Raw genomic sequence first — 20,529 nt, 5'->3', positions numbered from 1 at the left:
TTGGAAAATTCAAGTCTTCAAAGAGGGGAAGAAAAAAAAAAGCTTGCTGACAAATTGGACATAGGCTCGGGACCTAAAGTCCCATGTTAAATGGGATTGAAAATCCAAAAGATTATAAAAAAAAGGGCCGCTCTGAACAGAGCCTATGTGGCTTGAATCCCACGAAAAGATAAATTATTGCAGGAGTATGTTTTTTATTTTTATCTACTGGACTTAGAAGAATTCAAATTCACATAGAAGCAATAAGGGCTCCCCAAATCAAATGGGAAAGACACTCACGTGGCAACTTTAAAATGCCACAGCTCTGCAACATAAAATCATGTGGTTTCTTTTGAAAGAAAGTCTGACTATAAAAGCCTGAAAAGGCGTTTATAAAAAAAAATGGTGCTCTGCCACTTGCTTTTATATTTTCATAAATATGAAAGCAAGTACTCGCTGTTCTGTAATCTGTTGAGCAAAAGATATAAGTAAACAACAAAAAGAGAAAGAAAGCAGGCATGGATACAAAGTGACAGAGGTTCCAAAACCAAGAAAAGGAAAGAGGAAAAATGGATGACTCCATTACCTCCACTGGGTTGTCTAAAAACTCAAAGGAAATACAAGTCAAACAAGTGTTTTTCACAATGAAAAAAGGTCCAGCTTTAATGTTTTCAAAGTCCTATGTCAAATAGGATTGAATTCCTACGAAACCTATTGGAGAGGGAAGGTGCAAAGGAAGAGAAAAGGAAAAACTGATTCGAGGGTTGAACTCAAATTAATAAAATTCTCTTTAAAAAATAAACGAGGGTGAAATTATGTCGAGTAAATTATTTGTTTACATATTGTGTATAATTTTTTGCTCAACAATAAGAGATAAAAATAAAGAAATAAAAACTGATTCGAATAATTTGGTTCAATATTTGCACTTGATCAATTCGAACAATTTTGTTTGGTTTTTTTACGTGAGAGGTGTAGTCTTGAATCGAACCGAACAGAACCGTAATTAGATTGATTCGATTTAGTTTGGTGTACAAGAAAACGACCATATTCATTCTACTATTTACACTTGACATTATTTTACTGAACCAAACCAGTCACCAAATGAATCCATTTGGTAAGATAGTTTGAACCTTAAACCAAATCGAACCGAACAACGTCCGTGAATTGCTAGCACGAGAATCGTTTCCATGTCGATAATCCGATGCCAAACAATAAGAACACAATGCGGTGAAACTCGAAAGCAATCTGCATCAGATCCTTGTTTTATGTTTAGTAAACTCTGTAATGTAGTTATTCAGTCACTCAAAAAAGGCTTAAAGTAGTGAAATTCACCTTAAACCAACCATGCTATGATTCACAATCCGTAATATCGTTCGTATTTTGGCTGTATGGATTCAAAAACACGTGAATAAACGAGTTATCTGCACAAACAAGAAGCTCTGCCGGTTGAGACTGGATGATCAAGCATCACAAAAAACAGGACTCGCTTCTAGCTGATCTGCGAATTCCTCGAGTATCTCCTTCACAAGATTTCCACATTCATCTTGACCTACTTCCGGAGCACTCTTATCTGCGCTTAGATCAGCAAACACTGCATCATACAAAAGAGTAACTGCCTCGGGTTCGTATGGTGGCAGACCCAACTCTTGCCCATTTTTCTCAAGAAAACTCCTAATTTTATCTGCATTCCCCAATCCGTCCTTTCCATGGTGCTCTTCTTGCAATATCTTCTCAACCACATTTTTCAATTGCTTCTCATCAGCCAAAAACTGCATAGTTTTCGTCAGTCTATTAGAGGCTCATTGAAATAATTGACAAACATATATTTAGGCTAGTGCCAACAAAGACTAAAGTCCTTAGAGCTTTCGAATCCAAAAAAGACCCGAGACAAGACTTAATTGTTTCCATCAAGGAAAATTATAGAACCCCATTGACTCGAGGTGGATCAGAGTTATCCGAACTGTTTGAAATTTTAGGTCAACCTGGTTACCAATGTTAAGCAAATTTCTTTTAGTTCGCTAGATAACAAGGGGGTACCGTATAAAACAACGGGGAAAAAGAACTACCTTTCTTAGCTTGGAACCATTTACAATCTTGACACTCTGGATGATAACAACATGCTTTTTGGCCAGGGCCTCGGCTAGTTCCTGCAGGACAGGCTGGAGTAGCTGAGCAAATTGTGCTTGGCCCAATTCTTCATCCCCATCAGCTTTGTGTTTTGTCAAGATATCACTTAGAGGAGGAAATTCTGTTGAATTGCACCTTGTGAATTATCAACTCTATAAAAACTAAGACACTCGATTGGATAAGCGATGCAATTTAGGAAGGAACGGGTGATGAGAATCCATGTGATTTGTCCCATATGCATAGAACAAAGCATGTGAGCAAAAGATCATGCATATGCATGTAGATATAATATGCCACAAACCTAAGTTCACACGAATGGACGTTAGTTGTTAGAATCGCTCAAAATTTACACTAACGAATAAATGTGACAACAACTTGTAGTAATTCTTGATTTGCAAACGGAAATTACGAATGCAGTCCCGGTAATATCTCCCAACAAACAAGCTACTCATGGACCGAACGTAGTGCAGTCTTATTCTTCTTTTTAGCAAAAGAAGTGCTTGAATCATACGAGAACATTTTAGAGAACCATTCAAGACAACTCTAATTTAATTTCTGTGCAGAATTTATAATTCAGTTGCAGAAAAATCAGCGATATGTATATCATAGAATCAACAACCAAAGCAATGAATTCAAGATAAACCTGAAACGGGAGGAACGCCCATCTCAACTCCCATGTGAGCAAGCGCATTCCGGATCTCCTTCTTGTTGATCTTTCCTTTATCTTCTACATCCAGATCAGTGAACAGATTCTCCGCTAACATTGCAAAATCATCCTCGTCCTCTAAAAACAGTCGAAGATTGCATCCGTCCAAGACAGATATGACAAGCGGATCATCTGAAGAGCGAAGACAAAATTTCAGCATACGCAATAAGCATCAACTAATCATTAAATCATAAAGCTCTCCGACGTCCTACATCATACAATCAAAATTCTCCGAAACCAACTTCTGTTCTTGCCAAGCATTTTCGCACCCGCCAAATGACGCGATTAAACAATACGTTAAATTAAACAACCAAGTTCGACCTTTCAATCCGTCATTTAAGTACTTGAAAGTTCAAACCCCTTATTCCATTTCGGGCCCAAAAAAGTTCCACATATCAAAGATTCAAAACAACTGAAGCTCAAGGGAAAATTTTATAGGACGGCAATAAGGCCGGCGATGCTGTATGGCACAGAATGTTGGGCGGTGAAGCATCAACACGTACACAAAATGGGTGTAGCGGAGATGAGGATGCTTCGTTGGATGTGTGGGCACACGAGAAAGGATAAGATTAGGAATGAGGATATCCGGGGTAAAGTAGGAGTAGCCGAAATTGAAGGAAAGATGAGAGAAAATCGGTTACGGTGGTTTGGACATGTGCAAAGAAGGCCTACTGACGCTCCGATTAGAAGATGCGCTATGGGACAGAGGTTCAGGGCCGAAGGGGCAGAGGAAGACCTAGGAAAACTTTGGAAGAGACCCTAAGAAAAGACTTAGAGTACTTGGATCTAACGGAGGACATGACACAGGACAGAACATAATGGCGTTCTAAGATTCATATAGCCGATCCCACTCAGTGACTTGGATTTTCCAAGTCTCCAACCGAGAAGTTTTCCTCACTCGGGAAATTAAGGGAACACTACCTCAACCTATATGCTCCACTCACAAAGCTTCAACATACAAGCTTCAACAAAAGAAAATTCAAAGAACTTAGCGAAGAAGGCTTTGGTGTATTTAACACAATACGTTGAAATGAAGGAAAGCTTATTTATTGATATCCTCGATAAGTTACAAATATGTACATATACTTGAGTCAAAATAAACAAACAAGAGGGAGCCTTCACAAAGGTTGCTTAGGAGAAGTCTCAGCAGTCGGTAGAGCCCCAGAAAGAGAAGGCACCGGAGTGGGATCATTCGGAGCCTCAGTACTGGACAAAACCCTAGAAGGAGGAGGCATCAGAGATTGATCATTTGGAGCTTCATTACGCGGTACAGCCCCAGAAGACGAAGGCAATAAATGCCTTTGGAACAAACCCACAAATCTCTGATGATCAAGTAAAACCTGACCATCAGATTCCTTCATCTGGTCAAGCTTCCTCTTCATGTTTGTAGCATAGTCATGTGCGAGCCGGTGCAACTGTTTATTCTCATGCTTGAGCCCTCTAATCTCATGTTTGAGACTCATCACTTCAGCCGCCAATGATTCAACTTGGCGGGTTCGAGCAAATAGGCGTTGGGCCATATTAGACACAGAACCTGCACACTGAACACTGAGAGCCAGAGAATCCTTAACAGACAACTCATCAGACCGTTTGGAAAGTAGTCTGTTATCTTTGGGAGTGAGAAGGTTCCTGGCCACTACCGCAGCAGTCATATCATTCTTCATCACGGAATCCCCAACGGTAAGAGGACCAGTAGGGGAGACGAATGATGGGCGCCATATGTTGTCTGGAGAAGGCGGGGCTGCCTCTTCAACAAGGTTCAAGTCAAAACGACGGTCGGAGGGGCCAGACATTTTCAAAGGTGTTGAAGAGAGAAGAGGTCGGACAAATCAAGATCTTAGAAGTGCAAGAATGAAGCTTCTACTGGTGGATATTCAAGTGTGCTTTGGAACTTAATGTCAGCCCCTATAAAAATCTGCACTCGACAAAGCTTCAGAAATCGAAGAGGCGCCTGCTCAGAAATCGAAGAGGCGTTTGCTTTCTCAAAAGCTGGGCTGCTCAAAGACCACAAAGGCCGATCTCAGAAATTGAAGAGGCTTGCTTTCTCAAAATCTGGGCTGATCAGAGACCACGAGGGCCGATTTCAGAAATCGAAGAGGCACCTACTTTTCCAGCCTTGTCAGCACCTGTCACACGCACACTCAGCTTTGCGGAAATTATGGGCATTCTGTCGAAGATTTCTGGCGAAGTAGAAAGCACATGAATCGTACTGTTCAATCACCCACTTCCCACATGCAACAGTAGCTCATGGGTACCACAGATAACTTTGCCAAAGTTCTCTGACAAAGTTGAGACACGTGAAGCTTGCAGCTCCCACTACATCGCTCTGACCAAGAAGGGTAAAAGAATTGCAAAGAAACAACACTAACAAAGTTTAGACACATAAATTTTGAAGGTCTAGCTACCATATTATTACCCACAAGGGTAAAGGAACAGTACCACTGCTGGATAATTGGAAAGTCCCGGTGTGTCAACCTCTGTGCTTCGTGGCAAGGTAGACTAGCAAACATGCCCAACCTTTACTCACATTCGAGAAAACACTCCTAACAAGATTGCTTGCTCCAAAATCGAAAAGGCACCGCCCTCCGAATCTCGAGAGCCAGACTCCCAACATGATTACTTTCTCAAAAATCGAAGAGAGGGTAAAGGAACAGTACCACTGCTGGATAATTGGAAAGTCCCGGTGTGTCAACCTTTGTGCTTCGTGGCAAGGTAGACTAGCAAACATGCCCAACCTTTACTCACATTCGAGAAAACACTCCCAACAAGATTGCTTGCTCCAAAATCGAAGAGGCACGACCCTCCGAATCTCGAGAGCCAGACTCCCAACATGATTACTTTCTCAAAATCGAAGAGAGGGTAAAGGAACAGTACCACTGTTGGATAATTGGAAAGTCCCTGTGTGTCAACCTCTGTGCTTCGTGGCAAGGTAGACTAGCAAACATGCCCAACCTTTACTCACATTCGAGAAAACACTCCCAACAAGATTGCTTGCTCCAAAATCGAAGAGGCACGGCCCTTCGAATCTCGAGAGCCAGACTCCCAACATGATTACTTTCTCAAAAATCGAAGAGACACCGCTCTCCGAATCTCGAGAGCCAGACCCCCAGCAGGATTGCTTTCTCAAAAATCGAAGAGGCATCGTTCTCCGAATCTCGAGAGCCAGACCCCCGACAGGTCTGTAATCTTCACACGCAACATCAGCTTTCCAGATACCACAAACCACTTTTTCAAAGTGCTCTGACAGAGTTAAAACATGTGAAGCTGGCAGCTCCCACTACCGTGCTATAACCAAGCAGGGTAAAGGAATAGCATTATTACTTGATGTTAGGGAGACTCCTATATATGTCGACTTCCATCCCTAACGGACAGGCAGACCTGCAAAAATGCTCAACCCTTTCTCTTATCTGAGAAGGCACTCCCAACAAAGCCTTTCGAAATATTCAGCTTTCTTTCCCCCCGATAATACCTCTGTAAACAAGCTATACTAGAGCAAGAATATCTCATATCATCAGGGTTAAAAGCAAGAGTATCCCATATCATGCTTTTTCCCTGTCTTTTCCTTTGGCCTTGTTCTTACCTGCAAGACAAGGAGAAAGAGAGCAATCAGTCAGCACTTGGAATCAAGCTTCCAGCCAGGAACTGACTGCCTGGAACCCCTTACCTGATTACTTACCTGGCATTGCTCTCGAGTACTCATCTTCAACATCTTATGCTTCCAGGGAAGATACCGCATCTGCCTGAGGAACAGATAGGGCAAATGAGAAGGATACAAGGAAGCATGTGGAGACAAGCGTAACAGCACACGTGCCGATACATCCACTACTCTATCAAAAGCAAAAGTATCCCATATCAGTAGGGTCGAACGTACTCTAGATTTGATGGACTTGTTTTGACCCTCAAATTCTTCAGTCGGCCTTATACTCTGGAGGAAACCAAAAAACCCTCCAGCCCAGTTCAAGAATAAGCCTGTGGAAAGTTACTTCTTCAAAAGCAAAAGTATCCCATATCATCTCTCCTCATTTTTCTTCTCTTTATCCTTCATGCTGCCTGCAAGATAGGGAGAATGTGAACAATCAGCCGGAGCTCTGATTGCTTACCTTGTCTGTCACCTCTTTCAGCAGATCCCCCAGCTCGGCGACTTGGGGGACTCCTACTACATGGTTTGTATCTCGCTTGACCAAGCATGAAACTACAAGTAAGTTTCAAGTGAAATTGATACATTACCTTGTGCATCTCCACCAGTTACAGATACCACCCCTGGATGGAGGAAGAGTACTTCCAGAGAAGATGCCACATCTACCTATGAGACAGATAAAGGCAAGTCAAGACGATACCACACTCCGGTACTTAGAAGTTTCGTGGCTACGAGATCATTCTCCCACAATATTTCCTAATGTCATTTGTACTAAATCATTCACTTGTACTCACTAAAGGAGAGCTTGAACCTATGTACTTGTGTAAACCCTTCACAATTAATGAGAACTCCTCTATTCCGTGGACGTAGCCAATCTGGGTGAACCACGTACATCTTGTGTTTGCTTTCCTATCTCTATCCATTTATATACTTATCCACACTAATGACCGGAGCAATCTAGCGAAGATCACAAAAAGTGACCGTTTTCGCTACCTAGGATCTATCTTGCAAGAGAACGGAGAATTAGTTGGAGATCTCAACCATAGAATACAAGCTGGATGGATGAAGTGTAAGAGTGCATCCGGCGTGTTGTGTGACCGTCGTAGGCCACTAAAGCTCAAGGGAAAATTTTATAGGACGGCAATAAGGCCAGCGATGTTGTATGGCACAGAATGTTGGGCGGTGAAGCATCAACGTACACAAAATGGGTGTAGCGGAGATGAGGATGCTTCGTGGGATGTATGGGCACACGAGAAAGGATAAGATTGGGAATTAGGATATCCGAGGTAAAGTAGGAGTAGCCAAAATTGAAGGAAATATGAGAGAAAATCGGTTCCGGTGGTTTGGACATGTGCAAAGAAGGCCTACTGACGCTCCGGTTCGAAAATGTGACTACGGGACAGAGGTTCGGGGCCGAAGGAGTAGAGGAAGACCTAGGAAAACTTTGGAAGAGACCCTAAGAAAAGACTTGAGTACTTGGATCTAACGGAGGACATGACACAAATGAGCGCAATGACGTTCTAGGATTCATATAGCCGACCCCACTTAGTGGGAAAAGGATTTGTTGTTGTTGTAGGCATTAATCGGGACGATGACCAGCCGCTTAGCGCCTAAATGGGGCCTAGACGGCGCTAGACGAAGATTTTTAGAATAATGGACAAAACAAACAAGAAAATGTTGTAAACATTGGTGGCTGACCACTAAATGATGTAATGGATGACTATATCAACCACTTTAGAGCATTGTAGCTTAGCTGGCAGTAAGGCAGCAAGCACTATCATCTGTGCCTATAAAAAGGAATGTTGAGGATGAGAGCAAATATATAGCAGCCACAAGGCTCACGGGAGAGAGAGAGGTCGGAAGAGGAAGGAAGAACAGAGAGGAGAGATGAGAGATAGAGAATAGAAAGAGTTAACTTTGTACTCCTATTATTTCACATTATAATGAAAGCACTACTGCTGTCCAGAGGACGTCCAGTCACACTGACTGTAGATGAACCTCATAAATTTTGTGTCTTGTTTCATTTATTACACTGCACACATCGTCAATTTTACAACAGAAAAAAGTATTTTTGTGTGTTTTTCATGTCGACATTTCCGACATTTCTAGCCACCAAACAGTTTCAAAGTCAAACAACAATTATTCATACTAAAATTACACCTTAATTTATTCAAACTCGTTTAAGTACTACATCAATTACCGATCCTCACTTTCTTAGATCCTGAATCACACAAGACATCCTTTAAACTTCATCGGAACCTCGTTTTCGGATTATACCACAATTCATCACACAATGTATATATAATTGACATTAACAATTGTACTTATGGAAGTTAAATTTAGCACCTTTCAATTCATCGGCGATCGCCGTGATGTACTCGCCGATCACCTTCAGAGCCTGCGCGCGATCGAGCTCCGCGCTTCGGAAAGCGTCGTCGTCTTGGAGGCTGTTGCGTCTCAAAGCAGAGGACTTGAGGCTCTGAGGCAGCGAGAGGCCGAAGAGGGAGGAAGAGACTTTGGAGACGGCAAGGTCGAGGACCTGAGCTCCCGTTAGGCTGGCGTCAGCATCCGGCAGGATGAGGTCGACGCCTCTCAGGTGGCTGCCGTCGAGGACCGTTAAGGCTCCGTCCGACATTTTAGAGAGAGAGAGAGAGAGAGAGAGAGGGAGAGAGAGAAGAGCTGACTTTGTGTATTTGGACTAGGAATTGAACTGGTCTAGAGGACAAGAAGCTTATTGGTTTTGTGTCCGTTTTTGTCCGAAGATTCAAACTTTTAGATGGCACCTCAATTTCCAAGTAATTACAACGAGAAATGTCTCATTAAAATTTTGACAACGTTAATTAAACGTAAAATTATTTTTGATTTTATTGTTTTTCTCTCTTTCAAATTTGATCTTTAAAAGGTGAACTAAAAAGTAGACGATTCTAATAATTGCGAAGTATTGTAGGATAGGAAGGAGTGTCGCCAAATTAATCGAGAAAGAATGAGTTAGAATGACAGTATAATCATGTGATCTTGCAGCAAAATTCAAAAACATTCTTTAGTTGATGGCATTGTCACGACAGTCCACGTCCTTTGCGGGGCCAAGAAGATTTATAGAAGTATTTTACCTTCCCCACCACCATTGTGTGGTGCACTAGCGCCAGCAATCGAACACAGGACCTACCATGTATAATACAGGTTTGAAATTCGTCCCCAACTATTAAGTTACCCCTGATGGTTAATTAGATTTTATAGGTTGGTAATGTGTACGTATTATCTGTTAGTCACACATTTTCTATACCTCTCTCATTATATCATAGTAGATCAAATTTAGCTCTTTTGGTGAAGAGTTTATTATTTGTCGTACAAATTAGTACTATACTTCTTTTCTTTAGGCGAGTACTATATATCTTTACCCGCGGGAGAGATTTCAGATTTGACTCACCTAAACGACAAGTGCAATATCTAACCATTATGACTTGTTTAGTATGTGAATAACAATTTTATCCTTGAATTTCAAGCGATTCGTGGAGTGAAATAGAAGAGAGTGAAGGAAAAAGAAGTAACATACACAATGAGGACAGAAGCAGGAGGATCTAACGATCCCGAAACATGGAGGATCGGTAGAAGGCTGCCTTTCCTGTTGGCACAGCATGGTATGATCAATTGGAGTCGGTTTATAACCACGAATATGTTAGAAAAATTAGGGTGTAATTGCTATATTACTTACATAGAAAACAAGAAATAGGCATGCAACTAAATACCAAATTTAATTCGAACTCATAATATAAAAAATAAAAAAACGTTAACAGACATGCTGATGCACATGAAAATGGATTAGAAAATCATGAAAATAGGTCAAGGCAAATGTCAGCTTTTTTTTTTCTCAAAACAAGTTTATGCCCGACTAGTGCCTAACGACTTTTAGAATCTTGACTCATGGTTGATCGGCGCTTGTCTTTCTAGGACATAACGACCGAGCCCTTGTAATAATAGCACTTCAAATCACAAGGCTCTAATGAATCATGATTTTGTTCAATATTCTCTCATATGGACTCAATGAGACATCTAACTAAAATTGTCGTGGTGACAAAACGAAGTTGAATTGGTTTAAGGAGTTCTCACTTGAATAGTTGATACAAGAGGATGAATTTTTAGCTCCGGAGAAAAAAGAATACTTGATAAGTTATGTGAGGGAGCAGTTATTGGAAGCGAGGGAGGCGAAGAATCGACAGAGAATTGCTAGGGACAAAAAGATTTACAATTTATACACCCTACAAACACCGCATTTTCCTCCTCTCACTGTCCAAAGGTATCCCTACATCAGCTTCTACCGCCTCGACGCCCATGAGGTTCTCTAAAATGACTATGGCCAACTGCTGTATTTGCTGAACTGTTGGAGCGAGACTTCTTACATGAAGAAATTCCTCCACAGATTCGTTGACTGTAACCTGCATGTAAGTCGAATTCCTTGTTAGAAGTGTCCTCGAACGTCCTCTCTCCAAAGCTTCGTTTGGAGTTGGGGTACCTGCAAAAGATATTCTGACGCTCAAGTCAGTCAATTGAATTGCTATTCTCTAGTCCAGGGGTTTCAATCACATCCCTTGTTCTCTGACTCCTCTCCCTTTTCATGGAGCTCTGGTGCTTAGGAAACAAGTTCTTGATGTTTATTTACTTGTAGCGGGCTTTAGATTAATTTAGTCAAATTTTGATCAAATATGTATGTACGGAAAGTCTAGTAGCACCTCTGCTGCAACATTAACATGTAACAAAGTTTGGTAACGAAAACCAGACAAAAGTTTTCAAGGCGACATTTTCTAATTTATATGAATGAATTAGCCAGACTCTTTTCGGAGAACATAGTTTTCTTTTATCATGTCGAATACAAGTACTTATGGTGCAATGTAAACTATCTTAACCACTTAAGTTACAAACCCTTTACTCGAAAAACAGTTTTATATACACTGTAGGACAAAAAACACCGATTTTAAAGAAAACAATAGCACTGAAAATGAGGTTTCAAGAGTCGTGGTCGCCAAAGTGGAACTGCATGGCAACTCTGCAGTACATTTTCAAATTTTCCTAGTAAGCGTAAGACTTTGAAACAAAAATCCAGAGACATCTTAATCAATAATGTCTGACTAATTACGAAATATATATCAAACAACAAATATAAATGTCTATAAAGTCTTTGATAGTGTAACTTTCTATTATAACATGGTTGACTGTAAGTCACTTTCCAACGTTATGTTTTCTAACTTGAAGAACGGACAACGCTTACCATCTTATTAAGAATTCCTGCTTTCCCCCTTAATAAGTAGATGCATATCAAATGAACACACGCAAAAACATATATAAATATAGTCCATTTACACCAGCTCCATCTCATTGTTTCCCAGGTACATAAACAGTGGTTAATCCCAAAATTTGAAGATTATGGTCAAGCACAGAATGGGAGAGGTCCTAACTGAAGAACAGATTGTTGAGTTTCAGGAAGCTTTCTGTCTTTTTGACAAGGATGGAGATGGTAAGTTTGATCTTCCTAATTATTCTATGTTTACACGTAGCAAATGATTAAAGAAACTCAGAGAGGTTATTAAGTTTTAATACGTGATATACTGTTGTGATGCTGCATCTACTGATGTTGCATATGTCTGATGCTGCATATGACTGATGTTGCATATGGAATCTACTACCAAGGTGACCCCTAGGGTAAATCTCTAGGGCAATGCTCATTGTAATCTTTACGGTAAGGGTATGTAAATCACATTTCCCTTGATTTAAGGGAGGAGACTGATTGGGGTAATGTCTTTGTGTAAGGTTTAGATTTCTTCTTTCTTGTCGGTTGCTTGCTGCAGCCATCCTTCCCATCTCTTTTCTTTTCCCTCTCTCTTCTCATATATACCTGGACTCACTCTTGTACAAATATATGAAATATACATTGAAACTTTAAACCAGAAAATCTACTTATACACATATTAGTTATGCCCCTAAGCTAGCTCTTAGACTCAGTTTTTGCAATTGAAACAAAATTAAGGCAGGCTGTACGTTTAGCAGCCCTTGATTACAAATTATTTCTGTCAGTTTCTGGACCCCCTGCAGCTCCACCATGCGCGATCTTCGATATGCTTGAATGCTTTGATGTTATGGCAGCTACTGCAGTTAAGCTTGATTAATAGTAATTCAATAGTATCACACATTCACGTAGATTTATTAATTTTCAGACAAACATAATAAGTAATTGCTTTAAATTATTCATGTTCATATGTATATATGTGTTTATTTAAAATTTGTTAGGCTGCATTACTATTGAAGAACTTGCCACTGCGGTCAAATTGTTGGATCCAAACCCTACGGAAGAAGAATTGCAGAACATGATAAGTGAAGTTGACGTTGATGGAAACGGAACCATAGAGTTCGGGGAGTTCTTGAATCTCATGGCAAGAAAAATGAAGGTAAATTAATTAGTTTGCATATTTTAGTGAACGTACTTGATTGTTTTCCCAACCAATAACTAATCTTCTGACATAGACAAGTTTAACTAGTTAGCATGTTAAATAATTTGTTTATATATAGGAAAACGACGCGGATGAAGAATTGAAAGAAGCTTTCAAAGTTTTTGACAAGGATCAGGATGGCTACATTTCACCTAATGAGGTTGAATAACTATATTCTCTATCCCATTGACATATTATTATTGAGAAAATAAGAATTTATTTGAAGGCACGTTGCTAATGAGAGGCTTTGCGATTATATAAATGAAGATCAAAGTTCTAGCAATATAAGATATCCTAAATTTAATCTTGACTTTGATTCTTATTCCCGTGTGAATCCAAAGATATCTTAATCAAGCAAAGCATCCAACAAAATGTGAATTAAGAGCAGAAAATCGATACCCCAGCTCACCAACTTGGACTTATTGCATGAGCTCAACGAGCAGAATATCACACATTTTCAATTTGAAGGATATTTGAGCAAAGTTTTAAACAGACGGTTCGAATCTTTGAACTATACCCGCAAAAGGTTGCCATGTCTTGCAAGAAAAATGGAGATCCCTCTCCTGTAGCAACTTATATATATTTTTGTTTTAGTTTACTGTGATGATTGTTAACATAATATCTTTCCTGCAGTTGAGGCATGTGATGGTAAATCTGGGAGAAAGACTGACAGATGAAGAGGTAGAGCAGATGATCAGAGAAGCAGATTTGGATGGTGATGGCTTAGTGAATTACGAAGAATTTGTGAGAATGATGTTAGCTTTTTGATCCATCCACCCATCCATCCATCCATCCATCCATCATCCAGTTATTTAGCCTTCAGCTATTCACCTTGTTCAATCAATGGAACAATATTGTAACTAGACCAGACATATAATACATGAACAATCATTTCGTGTGTACTGAAAAACCAAAAAATGGACTAAGACTCCCTCTTTAAATCCTTAAAGCAGCTTACGGTATGCCTTGGCCTGCAATGGGGAAGTCTCTCCTCCCATTGACTTTTTCAAAGCAAAAAATAATGAAATTTCACTTCTAACTTTCTCTTGGAGCATCATCAAAAGAGAGATATAAAAATCATATTTACATGTCATTTAAACATATCTTTGCTCTAACTAGAGATGTAAATTTACATTTGGTCCCCCCTCTTGTTTGTTAAATATAATGTGTAAAATAGTTAAGTTGGTTAGGATTCTATGAGCTGAGATTGTGACAAGTGTCAGCATCTTGTGAGTTTTGTATTAGCTTAGTAGTTAAGCAATGTAACGAGATATATACACATTGTATAAGTGTAATCTGGTATTATTCTCAATACAATATACAAACATACTTTCTTCCTCTGCAAGATAGTTATTTCTCCTTCTGTTTACATGGTATCTTTCACCTGAAAAGTTTCGGCTTGAAGGTTTCTTGATCTTGGTTCTTCTGCTTCCGCTTCCTACTACGCTTCACAATCGATCTTCTTTTCTTGGGATCATGATTGCTCTCTGCTTCTCTAAACTAGGTGCATCTTCTTCTTTGGACACCAAGTGTTTGTTCTAATTTCTCAGAGAAAATTGTCATCTGGGTTTCTTCTCTTGATCTTCTACAATGGTGACTTCTGCTCAATTGCAGATTCTTCACTCTTCTATAATGTCTCTCATATCAACAGTCTCATCTTCTGTGACTGTCAAACTTGATGATTCCAACTATTTGACTTGGAATTTTCAGATCGAATTGCTTATTAAAGGTCATGGTCTTATGGGTTTTGTGGATAGGTCTCATCTCTGTCCTCCTCGATTTATTATGCCTACTTTTGGGGATTCCGCTGTTTCTTCAAGTGATGGACTATCTACATTTGAAAGTGATGAGTTCAAGATCTGGAAAATGCACTATCGGGCATTGATGCAATTGATCACAGCCACATTATCCCTTTCTGGTGTTTCTTGTGTAATTGGTAGTACTAGTTCTTATGATCTGCGGGTGCGTCTCAAAGAACAATTTTTTATTGTTACTCGAGCTACGATCTTTCAGATGAAATCTGAGTTACAAAATATCAAGAAAGGTATTGATTTGATTTCACTGTATTTAAAACGAATTAAAGAAGCTCGTGATTATGTGTTTGCTGCTGGAGTTCAATTCGATGATGATGATATTGTCATATTAACCTTGAATGGTTTCCCATCTGAGTACAATACTCTGCGATCCATTATTCGAGGCCGTGAGAATGTTATCTCCATGAAAGATCTCAAATCTTAGTTACTTGCTGAGGAAGCAATGAATGAAAATGTTCCCATTACCCCTTCTTATCTGCAATGGTTGCTCGAAATAATGGCAGTCGCTCAAAATCTTATGGTGATTCTCCCAAAGCTGAGGATTCTTCATTTGGTATTCCTATGGGGGTTCTTCTCAGTCCCATTTCTACTCTTCTGGGTTCAAGCCAAACTACAGTAAGAACAAAAACAAGGGCAAATTTCAATATGATTCTCACTCTCGTTTTAGGAGTTCCAAGTCCAACTATGGAAATTATATTGTGAATCAAGCTCCTGGTATTCTTGGTACTTCTCCACCAAGGCAACATGGATTTTCTAGTACATCATGTCAGATTTGTGGAAATTTTGGACACTTGGCTTCTACCTGCAGATTCAGGAATTCTGATAGTGCAGTTTATGAGGGTTGTCAAATTTGTGGGAGGAAGAATCATAGTGCCAAATACAATAATTTCAGGAACTCAAACATTTCACCTCAAGCTCTGACAACCATGCATGTTTTAACATCATAACCTCATAAACCAAGTGCTCATCCTCAACAACTGTGGCTTACTAATTCCAGAGCACCTTCACATATGATTGTTGATCTGACTAATTTTACATTGGCTTCCCCATATCCTACTAATGAAACAATTCAGACTACGAGTGGTGCAGGTTTATCAATATTCCATATTAGTTCCTCCACTCTTCATACTCCATTCAAACCTTTGCAACTTAATTCAGTCTTTTATGTTCCTCAATTATCTCATGCAACTTAATTCAGTCCTTTATGTTCCTCAATTATCTCATAATCTTTTGTCTGTGCATAGACTATGTTTGGACAATAATTGTTGGCTAATATATGATGCTTTCTGTTTTTGGATCCAGGACAAAGCCACATGGAGGATTCTTTTTCAAGGCCAATGCAGTAATGGATTATACCCAATACCATTTGCAGCTAGAAGTAATGTTGTCACTTCCAAGGCTCAAACTGCATATCTTGGACATCAAGTTCTTCTAGTCTCTGGCATAATAGGTTAGGTCACCCCTCCAATTTTGTGGTGTCTATCATGTTAAAGAAATGTAATGTGTCTGTGTTACCTGATTCATTGTCTATGATGTGTCATACATGTCTTGAAGGTAAATTTTGTAAATTACCATTTGTCAATTCTGTGTCTAAGTCAATACATCCCTTTCAGGTCATTCACAGTGATGTATGGGGTCCATCTCCTTGTATTTCCGTAGATGGTTTTAGGTACTATGTGACATTCATTGATGAATGCACAAGACATTGTTGGTTGTTTCTCATTATCAATAAAAGTGATGTTTTCTCTACTTTTGTTGGCTTCTATAATTATGCTTCCAATCATTTTGCTACTTCCATCAAAACATTACAAAGTGATGGTGGAGGTAAATTCCTTAGTAAACTATTTCAAAAGTTTATTTTGGAAAAATGGATTAAACATCAATTGCCCTACCTTTACACACCTGAGCAAAATGGTTTAGCCGAAAGAAAGCATGGTCATATCATTGAAACAACTATAACCCTATTGCAAACAGCTTGTTTGCCACAAACTTTCTGGTCTTTTGAATGCCAAACTGTTGTGTACCTTATAAATAGAATGTTTTCATCTACACTTCATAACAAATCTCATTTTAAACTACTATTTGATGTTGTTCCAGATATCCAACATCTCATAATCTTTGGTTGCTCATTATTTCCACTATTAAAACCCTATATTAGTACCAAATTACAACCCAAGACAACCAACTGTATTTTCCTAGGGTATGCTTCCAAATACAAGGGTTTCATTTGTTACGACATAATTCATACAAAGTTCTACATTTCCAGACATGTAGTGTTTGACGAGTCTGAATTTCCATATCCCACCTTATCTGTTAAATATCATGTCTCCATGTGTGAAACCCCACCCCCAAATTAATTTGTAATTTCACTAAGTTTGGGATATTTTTCTTTTAAAATTGTTTTTGGGTCTTAATGTGTGTGCCTGTGGGGCCTTCATTCCTTTTTGGTCTCCCCTATTAGAGGCCTCCTTTTCCCTTTTCCCTTGTTGGACCCGCGAGTTATCCCTTTTTCTTCTTCTAAAATTATCAAACTCTCTCTCTCCCCCTCACTTTCTCTCATTTTCTTTACCTCTCCCCTTCATGTTGTGCCCTCTCTCTCTCTCTACAACCCTCGTCTCTGAAACACACATACACACAGCAGCCACAAACCATCACTAGGTGGACAAAGGACCTTTGGAAATCCCGTGACAAGCCGAGAAACTCTTTAGCAACATTTTCATTATTCATCGTCTTTCCTGACGTTTTTGTAATTTTTTGACGTTGGTAAGCTTCTAGAAACTCTTTGGTTGTGTTTTAGGAGTAGATCAAAGCTTGTTTTAAGTTGTGTATGTGCGTGAATCACAGAAAATAGCTCGGTGTAGCTTTTCCAAAATTTTCACCCAAGCACCGTCCCTTTCCAGGCATTTTTTGGCCGAACCACAATAAGTTAGCCATTGTGCAAGGTACCATTCTCTTCCTCTCATCGAGTAATACAACTTTCATTTTTGAATCACTTGATTTGGTTGAGAAACAAAAAAGTTATGAGCCTTGGAAAATCAACCCAGAAACGGGCCAAAAACTTGGCCTGAAAACGGGTCAACCCAACTCGTTTGCCTTGAAACCCAAACCCATTTGGGCTGAGACCCAACCCAATTACCCCAAACCCAAATCATTTTAAGTTTAGGCTTTAGGCCGGATTATCCAAGCCCAACCCAATTATTTTTATTTATTTATTTGTTCTTTTTTTTTTTTAATCAACTCCGTCTGTGTAAGTTTATCTTACACTGCCGGTCCCAAGCCCGGATAAAGGAGGAGGGGGAGGGCGTCAGGTAGTCGACAGCCGGTACTCCACAGTTACGTCGAATCCTTATGACAATGAATTCAGAACGAAATCGCGCTAAAGCTAGGACGTCACCCGTAAGTGGCGCGCTGTGTGGCCCAAGCACAGTGATAAGTGAGCAAGGGTCGCTGTATCTCCATCGGCACCCGGATGCAGTGTTAAATGAGCAAGGGGGCCATAGAAACTTCTTTTCGAACGACTCCACTGAAAGTTGTTTGGGAGCATATGCTCCTATCAACTTTACACAGGACACACAAAAGAAGTACTTTGATCCTATTAGACGGGGGATGGTGAAGAAGCTAGGACAGAAGGGTAGGGTTCAAGAGAGTAGAATGCGTTTAGGAACGTGGAATATAGGAACCTTAACGGGAAAATCTATGGAAGTAGTGGAAGTTATGGTGAGGAGAAGGATAAATATTATGTGCCTACAAGAAACTAAGTGGGTTGGTCTTAAGGCAAAAGATCTAGAAAACTCAGGGTTTAAGCTTTGGTATTTGGGCACAAATAGAACGAGAAACGGTGTTGGCATCATTGTGGACAAGACCTTGACACAAGATGTTGTAGATGTTAAAAGGGTAGGAGATAGAATCATGGCAATTAAGATTGTAATAGGACAAGAACTCATCAATGTGATTAGTGCGTACGCACCTCAAGTAGGGTTGGATACGAGTTTGAAGGAGAAATTTTGGGAAGATCTTGGAGACTTGGTGCAAGGAATTGCTCAGACGGAGAAGTTATTTATAGGAGGAGATTTAAATGGACACGTGGGCAGGGAGACAGGCAATTATGGAGGTTTTCATGGTGGCCATGGTTTTGGGGAGAGAAATGAGGATGGGGAAGCTATCTTGGATTTTGCAATGGCATATGATCTCTTCTTAGCCAACACCTTCTTTAAGAAGAGAGAAGAGCATGTGATCACCTACAAGAGTGGGTCGTCAAAAACACAAATAGATTTTCTTCTAATGAGGAAAAGGGATCGTATAACTTGTAAGGATTGCAAAGTTATACCGGGGGAGAGCTTGGCTAATCAACATCGCTTGTTGGTGATGGATGTACATATTAAAAGAGTGAGAAAAAAAAACAAGACTTGGAAGTGCCCAAGGACTAGATGGTGGAATCTAAAAGGAGAAAAACAAGTCATTTTCAAAGAGCAAGTAATCACCCAGTGTGTGTGGGATAGAGAGGGGGAAGCTAGCCAAAGGTGGGATTCCATGGCTAGCTGTATCCGAAAAGTAGCAAAAGAGGTATTAGGAGAGTTCAAGGACTTTGCTCTATACCAAAAGGAATCTTGGTGGTGGAATGAGGAGGTACAAACAAAGGTGAAGGCTAAGAAGGAATGTTGTAAAGCCTTATACAAGGATAGGACCGATGAAAATGGTGAAATGTATAGAAGAGCGAAGCAAGAGGCGAAGAAAGCTGTGAGAGAAACTAAGTTAGCGGCTTATGACGATATGTATAAGCGACTAGATACCAAAGAATGAGAGTTGGATATCTATAAACTAGCTAGAGCAAGGGAAAAGAAGACAAGAGACCTAAACCAAGTGAGGTGCATCAAGGATGAGGATGGAAAGGTTCTTGCTACAGAGAACGCGGTCAAAGACAGATGGAGAGGTTATTTTCATAATTTTTTCAATGAAGGACATGAAAGGAGTACTCTTTTAGGGGAGTTGAGTAACTTAGAAGAGTGTAGAAACTACTCATTTTATCGTCGAATCAGGAAGGAAGAAGTGGTTGTAGCTTTGAAGAAGATGAAGCATAGAAAAGCAGTGGGCCCAGACGATATACCGATTAAAGTGTGGAAAGCCTTGGGAGAGACAGGTATAGCATGGCTCACTGACCTTTTCAATAGGATTTTGAAAACGAAGAAGATGCCAAACGAGTGGCGAAAGAGCACCTTGGTGCCTATTTACAAGAATAAGGGCGACGTACAAAATTGCATGAACTATAGGGGTATTAAGCTAATGAAGCTCTGGGAGAGAGTCATTGAGCATAGATTGAGGCAAGAGACACGGGTTTCGGACAACCAATTCGTGTTCATGCCAGGGCGCTCAACCATGGAGGCAATCTATCTCTTACGAAGATTGATGGAAAGATATAGAGATAGGAAAAAGGATTTACACATGGTCTTTATAGATTTGGAAAAAGCGTATGATAGGGTCCCAAGAGACATTCTTTGGAGGATTTTAGGGAAGAAAGGAGTACGAGTAGCATATATCCAAGCTATAAAGGATATGTATGAAGGAGCAAAGACTGCCGTAAGAACTCATGAAGGACAAACCGAAAGCTTCCCCATAACTGTAGGATTACATTAAGGCTCATCCTTAAGTCCTTACCTTTTTGCGTTGGTAATGGATGAGTTAACAGGACATATTCAAGATGATATTCCTTGGTGTATGCTTTTCGCAGACGATATAGTGTTGATAGATGAAACTCAGGAAGGGGTAAATGCAAAGCTTAACCTTTGGAGA

At 39.9% G+C, this 20,529-nt stretch overlaps 3 protein-coding genes across 4 annotated transcripts; 2 read left to right on the top strand and 1 right to left on the bottom strand.

Annotated features, from left to right (window-relative positions):
* Positions 1 to 1,207: 1,207 nt before the first annotated feature.
* Positions 1,208 to 9,171, bottom strand: LOC103434161 (uncharacterized). Its single transcript, XM_008372472.4, has 4 exons — positions 8,796 to 9,171; positions 2,750 to 2,944; positions 2,046 to 2,227; positions 1,208 to 1,748 (listed from the first exon to the last, which is right to left on the bottom strand). Exons 1-4 carry the CDS (start codon positions 9,082 to 9,084, stop codon positions 1,440 to 1,442), a joined length of 975 nt encoding a protein of 324 aa, XP_008370694.3. The 5' UTR covers positions 9,085 to 9,171; the 3' UTR covers positions 1,208 to 1,439.
* Positions 9,172 to 11,737: 2,566 nt separating this feature from the next.
* Positions 11,738 to 14,273, top strand: LOC103427739 (calmodulin-like). 2 transcript variants are annotated; one of them, XM_008365810.4, is made up of 4 exons: positions 11,742 to 11,958; positions 12,729 to 12,886; positions 13,008 to 13,088; positions 13,562 to 14,273. In XM_008365810.4, exons 1-4 carry the CDS (start codon positions 11,868 to 11,870, stop codon positions 13,694 to 13,696), a joined length of 465 nt encoding a protein of 154 aa, XP_008364032.1. In that variant the 5' UTR covers positions 11,742 to 11,867; the 3' UTR covers positions 13,697 to 14,273. The 2 variants fall into 2 exon arrangements, with proteins under 2 accessions (XP_070676158.1, XP_008364032.1); XM_070820057.1 differs by lacking the exon at positions 13,008 to 13,088 and having other exon boundaries at positions 11,738 to 11,958.
* Positions 14,274 to 14,518: 245 nt separating this feature from the next.
* LOC139195102 (uncharacterized) lies at positions 14,519 to 15,166 on the top strand. The gene has a single exon (XM_070820295.1). It carries the CDS (start codon positions 14,519 to 14,521, stop codon positions 15,164 to 15,166), a length of 648 nt encoding a protein of 215 aa, XP_070676396.1.
* Positions 15,167 to 20,529: the final 5,363 nt, after the last annotated feature.

This window comes from Malus domestica, chromosome 04 (assembly GCF_042453785.1).
Source record: "Malus domestica chromosome 04, GDT2T_hap1".
NCBI classification, from domain to species: domain Eukaryota; kingdom Viridiplantae; phylum Streptophyta; class Magnoliopsida; order Rosales; family Rosaceae; genus Malus; species Malus domestica.
The sequence above is the reverse complement of the archived record's forward strand: the minus strand, read 5'-3'. Positions and strand labels throughout refer to the sequence as shown.

Bases quoted from the DNA above. Each gene is read 5' to 3' on its own strand.
- LOC103434161 (XM_008372472.4), bottom strand. From the start codon at position 9,084: ATGTCGGACGGAGCCTTAACGGTCCTCGACGGCAGCCACCTGAGAGGC. The intron at 2,945-8,795 runs GTGCTAAATTTA...TTCGCTCTTCAG, and splicing joins GATCGCCGATGAATTGAAAG to ATGATCCGCTTGTCATATCT. The intron at 1,749-2,045 runs GTAGTTCTTTTT...AAAACTATGCAG, and splicing joins ATGGTTCCAAGCTAAGAAAG to TTTTTGGCTGATGAGAAGCA.
- LOC103427739 (XM_008365810.4), top strand. From the start codon at position 11,868: ATGGTCAAGCACAGAATGGGAGAGGTCCTAACTGAAGAACAGATTGTT. The intron at 12,887-13,007 runs GTAAATTAATTA...GTTTATATATAG, and splicing joins TCATGGCAAGAAAAATGAAG to GAAAACGACGCGGATGAAGA. The intron at 13,089-13,561 runs GTTGAATAACTA...TCTTTCCTGCAG, and splicing joins GCTACATTTCACCTAATGAG to TTGAGGCATGTGATGGTAAA.
- LOC139195102 (XM_070820295.1), top strand. From the start codon at position 14,519: ATGGTGACTTCTGCTCAATTGCAGATTCTTCACTCTTCTATAATGTCT.